The 5916-nt window shown below is 49.5% G+C and overlaps 1 protein-coding gene across 1 annotated transcript; it reads right to left on the bottom strand.

Annotated features, from left to right (window-relative positions):
* Nucleotides 1-3897: 3897 nt before the first annotated feature.
* Nucleotides 3898-5429, bottom strand: LOC119367657 (aspartic proteinase nepenthesin-1-like). Its single transcript, XM_037633120.1, has one exon. The coding sequence runs from the start codon at nt 5366-5368 to the stop codon at nt 4061-4063; it is 1308 nt and encodes a 435-aa protein (XP_037489017.1). The 5' UTR covers nt 5369-5429; the 3' UTR covers nt 3898-4060.
* Nucleotides 5430-5916: the final 487 nt, after the last annotated feature.

Raw genomic sequence — 5916 nt, 5'->3', positions numbered from 1 at the left:
TCCTCGTCATGTCCGTGATCTCATCCGGGACTCCGAACAACATTCAGTCACCAACATACATAACTCATATAATATTATATCATCAACGAATGTTAAGCGTGGGGACCCTACGGGTTCGAGAATGACGTAGACAAGACCGAGACTCTTCTCCGGTCAATAACCAATAGCGGGACCTGGATGCCCATATTGGTTCCTACATATTCTAGAAGATCTTTATCGGTCGAACCTTTATGACAACATACACAATTCCCTTTGTTTGTCAGTATGTTACTTGCCTGAGATTTGATCATCGGTATCTGCATACCTAGTTCAATCTCGTTACCGGCAAGTCTCTTTACTCGTTCCATAATACATCATCTCGTAACTAACTCCTTAGTTCTTTGCTTGCAAGGCTTCTTATGATTTGTATTACCGAGAGGGCCCAGAGATACCTCTCCGATACTCAAGAGACACCTTCAGAGATACCTGTAGAGCATCTTCCTGATCACCCAGTTACATTGTGACGTTTGATAGCGCACAAGGTATTCCTCTGGTATCCGGGAGTTGTACGATCGCATAGTCGAAGGAATATGTATTTGACACGAAGAAAGCAATAGCAATAAACTAAATGGTCAAATGCTAAGCTAACAAATGGGTCTTGTCCATCACATCATTCTCCTAATGATGTGATCCTATTATCAAATGACAACACATGTCTATGGTTAGGAAACCTTAACCATCTTTGATCAACGAGCTAGTCTTGTAGAGGCTTACTAGGGACATGGTATTTGTTTATGTATTCACACATGTATTTAAGTTTCTGATCAATACAATTATAGCATGAATAATAAAAATTTATCATGAATAAGGAAATATAAAATAACAACTTTATTATTGCCTCAAGGGCATATTTCCTTCAGACCGGCCGAAAAGTTGGTCCCGGGTGCACAGGAGTGAGGACAAATTATTCAGGAAAGACTAGTGTTGGTCTGTGGGGATAGTCTAGATCCCTCCAGGCATAACAGCGGGAACCGGAGGCTGTGGCTGGGGCGTTACAGGTGGCTCACCGAGGGGAGCCCGGTGAGAGGCTCACTAAGGGGCCCACAAGGCCCTACGATGGGAGGGAGTCCCAACAAGGAGATTGCCACCTGATGACCATCTTGCCTCCCAAGCAAAGGGACGGCGGTGACCTAGATCGCATCTCCCCCCTGTAAAACCATAGTCTCCATCGTGTATATAAGGGGAGGCTAGATGGCTCTCTTCCCCATCTATCCTCTGTTAGAAAAACTCTTGTAGCAATCTCATACATCATTGTAACCCTCCGCATGAGTTATCCCTCCATCATGAATAACAAAAACAAGCAGGATGTAGTTTATTACTCTACAGAGGCTCGAACCTGGATAAAATCCCTGTGCGACCTCCGATCTGAGACTTCCAGCTGCACTTGGCCCCTACCGAGGTATCTGACGGTTTTATGCAACGTCAATTGGCACGCTAGGCACGGCCGCGCATGGGCTGGAGATCGATCTCAGATCGGATCTTCCCTGCCCCCGAAAGGCTCCTGGGGGGTGGGGCAGAGCCTCACCTTTGACTCCCTCACCTTCACTATCGACGGGGCAGGCCAGGTTAACATCAACCCACCGGCCAACCCTGTACACAAGATCTACTTGGGTACCGTGGTCAGCGTCAACAACTACGACAACCTTCGTATGTGTCTGTCGCCGATCCAGCATATCACACAGGCATCTCCATCGGCTACCATGGCAACTTCGCCACCAACTGCGGGTCCAACATACCCGTTCAGGCTTCGGAACTCTGGAGCCGTGTACCAGCAGGATATCCTCGAACACCTGCACGACCAGATAGGCCAAGAGGCCAACGTCTGGTCAGATAGGTCGGGATACTCAACGCCCTCACCACTACCCTCTGGCTCCGAAGGCGAAGGCGCCCCAATGGCACTGGCACCCACCTCCTGGGCGTCGAGGGCTAGAGGTTGCACCGACCTCACAAGTCTCCACCAACTCGCCCCACCTCACAACTCGTCGCGATGATCTACATCAACTTCCTCATCACCCACATGCTGGAAGACCGCGTCATCGACGGGATCACCTCCGACGGTAGCACCGACAAGGTCGGTGTCGTGTTGATCTCGGACAACAAGAGCAGCAACTATAAGTTGATCTCCCTCATCAGCGATGACGAAAACATGGGGCTGCCTACTATTCTAGAAGCCACAGACTTAGGCTCTTGCAGCAAGTCGAAGTCATCCGAAGAACTGGGGACAGCCAACCGAACTCTGGGGAGGCCTCCCAGACTGAGCCCTATAGGCAGTATCACTACAACAAGTAATAATGACCGTAATAGTGGGCACGACCACGGGCTCGATGGGCCAGGTACCACCCGCAGCGACCTCAACAATAACAAGCGCATGGGCTCGTCGCCCCACACCTCTCAGTCTCCGAGCCGCAGGCCGCTACAACAAATACATCTACGACACTGATAGGCACCACGCAACAGCGAGGCGACATGGCCGCGTCAGGATTCACACCTCCAAGAACAATGAAAATAATAAAGTTTTATAAGAAACAATGAACTAGTGCCATTGTGTTACCTTTCAAGAACAAAGAAAATGACAAAAATTATATAAAAAAACTCGCACACAACTTTGCTGAAATTTCACTTTTTTGCGAATGTGAAATTTCACTTTCTAAAGTATGCAAAGAATAATAATAATATAATAGTGCAATTTTTGCATATATTTAAATATTTTATAGTATATGTGTCTATACATTTACGCTCATCCAACATCCAAAAAATACCCACAAAAGAAAAACAAAACTGACTAATAGAGTAAAACAAAGAAACAAAATCTAAAAACTGAAAAGAGCAAAGGGGGAGAGGGGAGAGTTTGCTCGCACAGGAATTGACTAACCCAAATATGTGGTCAGTAAAAGAAAGCCCAAAACAAATCACAAAACAGAACAGAAAAAAGCAGAAATCAACGGCAAAAATACCAAGTGTCTGATAATAACTTTTTAGGCGACTTAAATATATCTAAGTTGATGCCAAAAATACGCATGGCAAGAATACCAATGTAAAAAAGAAAACTCAACTAAAAATATAAAGAAAAGTAAAAGAAAAAACACATACAAACAAAAAAACATGCAATGAGTAACAAGCTTCAAGCCCAATAAAAATTTCAGACTTACCCCAAACAAGCCAAATAAAAAATTCAGCATAAGGAAAAATCAACTTATCAAAACAGGGGCATGTCAAAATCAATTCTAAGGAAAATTTGCCTTACCCGAGCAAGTCTAAAGTCAGCCTAAAAAGCTGTGAAACAACACAAGAAAACAAAGCAACACAAATCTTGACAAAAGAATCAACGGTCAGAAAATTGATTTACCCAAATTTGAAAATCAGGCGACTTACATACAGCTAAAATGGTTGAGAAAGCCATCTACTTAGGCCCTGTTTGGTTCAGCTTTTATCAACGGATTCCGCTGCCGTGCAGCAGAATCTGAACCAAAGAGCGAACCCAGCAGAATCCGATTCCAGAAATCTGCTGCCAAAATCTGAACCAAAAGCGGAAGCAGCCCAGGACGTGCTTTCCAAAATCTGATTCCGCTGCGGGCCAAAATCTGAAAAAGTTGTATCAGCTGGTTTGCCAAATGACCTATATCTTTTTCAAATCAGATTTTCCACAACTGTTTTTCCACAGCAGATTTTTCACAGCTGCTTTTAGAAATCCACAGCCGAACCAAACAGGGCCTTATATGTTTACTGAAATTTTCTACTGACTGAGATTAGTATCAATTGATGAGATTTTAAGAATCTTAGTCCATTTTGAATTAGAAAGCCATTTTTCTAGTTCTGTTTTATGAGAGGCATGAAGGTGAGTGGGATCAATATCTATGTCGGGCGGGCACTAGGCAGCCTCCCCGCAAATAAATGTTAAGCATACAATTTACAATCTGAACTCAACGGAAAAAAAAAGAATAAAGAATCGAAACTATACAAAACTGTGAAAAACACCTAGGAAGCCAGACATGCATGTACACATATATTAGAACATTTGTCTTCAGAGCGTGCTGCATTTGGCCGGAGCGAACGACAGCGTCTCCTTGTGGATGTCGTAGAGTAGGTGAACGTTCTGCTGCTGGTAGTTGCCGAGCGTGCTCATTGCGCCAACAGTCTGGTTCCGCATTGCCAGGCACCACACCCTGGAGCCCAAGATCATGTAGTTCTCCACCGGCAGCACCATGTCCGCGCCGTCGAAGTGGAGCGTCATGCTCGGCATGGTCGGCGGCGTCGACGTCTCGGACGTCAGCGCGAAGCACAGGTCCAGCCCCGTGGAGTCCGACCCGTCGGCCACCGGCAGCGTCACTAGGGACTCAATCGCGGCACGGACTTGCTGGTACGCCGCGTCGATGAGCGACGTGATCGTCGTGCCGGAGTCGACGATGAGCCCGCCGGTGCCGTCGGTCCTCAGGGCGAACGCGTTGGGAGGGATGGACAGCGCCGTCGTGCCGACCGATATGCCCGTCAGGTTCAGGTAGTAGTACGTGCTCATGGGCGCCTTCGATGGGCTGGCCACGAACGGCGTCGTACGAACCCCGGTGCCGTTGAGCGCTGCCGACGGCCCCAGGAGGAGCGTGCTCGTGCTGTTGGAGTCCTGGAATCGCGTGAGGCAGTACGAGAACATGCCGGCGCCGAGCTGCGAGACGAGCGACATGCTTCCCCTGCCCAGCCCGACGAGGCCGGCTGAGCCGTTCCAGTCGTCGCTGCTGGCGTTGCTGCAGCCGAAGGCGATGCCGGGGACGCGGGTCTGGTCCGCGGGCGTGGAGCCGAACGTGAACGTCTCCACGCTCTGGATGCCCGCCGTCCACCCTGTGCCGTACGTCTGGTTGTACATGCAGGAGCACCCAGGCGGCGGGCTCGGCCCAGCCAGCGCGGCGCACATGCTCACGGAGCTGTTGCAGGGGAGCACGCCGAAGGTGGTGGAGCTGGATGGGTTGTACAGCTGCCCGGCCTGCTTGAAGCACTGGCTGCCGCAGGGCGCGCACTGCGTCCAGATGAGGTCGCTGCCCGTGTCGGCGATGGCCGGGTAGGACAGTGGCGGCGTGCCGATGGACAGCGTCATGATGTAGTCCCCGCCGTTCGGCAGGTCCTTCCGGGTTGACGCGGCGACGGTGCGGCCGCCCGAAGACGCGAGCTCCCGGGCGAACCGGGCGTGCCTGTGCATGTCCCGGCGCAGGGCGTCACGCACGAACTCTGTGGCGGAGACATCGGGGTTGGAGTGGATGCGCGTCAGCCCGACGCGGACGGCGGCAGCATTGGAGGCCCGAGCTGCAGAAAGGATCAGGAGGAGCACAGCGAGCGACGCCATTTGCACACACGGTGTCTCGAGCTAGACGATCGATGCAGTAAACAAGAATGGAATATGTAATGAAATGTTCAGGGTTATATACGGGAGATCCTGTGATGTGCATGCGATGAGCCGGCGACACTTGTTCGTACGTACTTGGTCAAGCACAGGCACATCATGCTGCGGTGGTCTTTTTGGTGTGTTGCCGGGAAATAACTGCAAAAGGTTTATCCTGTGATTATTGTCACATCATCACACCAAGAGAGTGATGCATACGATTACGTGCAGGTGCAGGCCAAAGTTTGAGGGATTAGGTGAGCTATTTGTTCGGCGTGGAGGCAATAAGAATTCAAACTTGCCTCCTAAACTGGCTGAGACTCGTGGTCGCCGGATAATTGCGTTCGCTCGTCAAAGCCGTCATGGTCCGAAAGCACGTAAGATACATGAATTGACTGAATCAATCAGGTGCTAAGAGAGAACCGCGTTGAGGCAGCGCGCGCCTGGAAACGCCTGTTACACTACATCATCGTCAACCAGATATAAATGATATGGAAAAATTGGTGATATGT

The sequence above is a fragment of the Triticum dicoccoides genome, chromosome 2B, assembly GCF_002162155.2.
Source record: "Triticum dicoccoides isolate Atlit2015 ecotype Zavitan chromosome 2B, WEW_v2.0, whole genome shotgun sequence".
Taxonomy (NCBI): domain Eukaryota; kingdom Viridiplantae; phylum Streptophyta; class Magnoliopsida; order Poales; family Poaceae; genus Triticum; species Triticum dicoccoides.
Note: the sequence above shows the minus strand (reverse complement) of the source record. Positions and strands in the feature narration are given on the sequence as shown.

Bases quoted from the DNA above. Each gene is read 5' to 3' on its own strand.
- LOC119367657 (XM_037633120.1), bottom strand. From the start codon at position 5,368: ATGGCGTCGCTCGCTGTGCTCCTCCTGATCCTTTCTGCAGCTCGGGCC.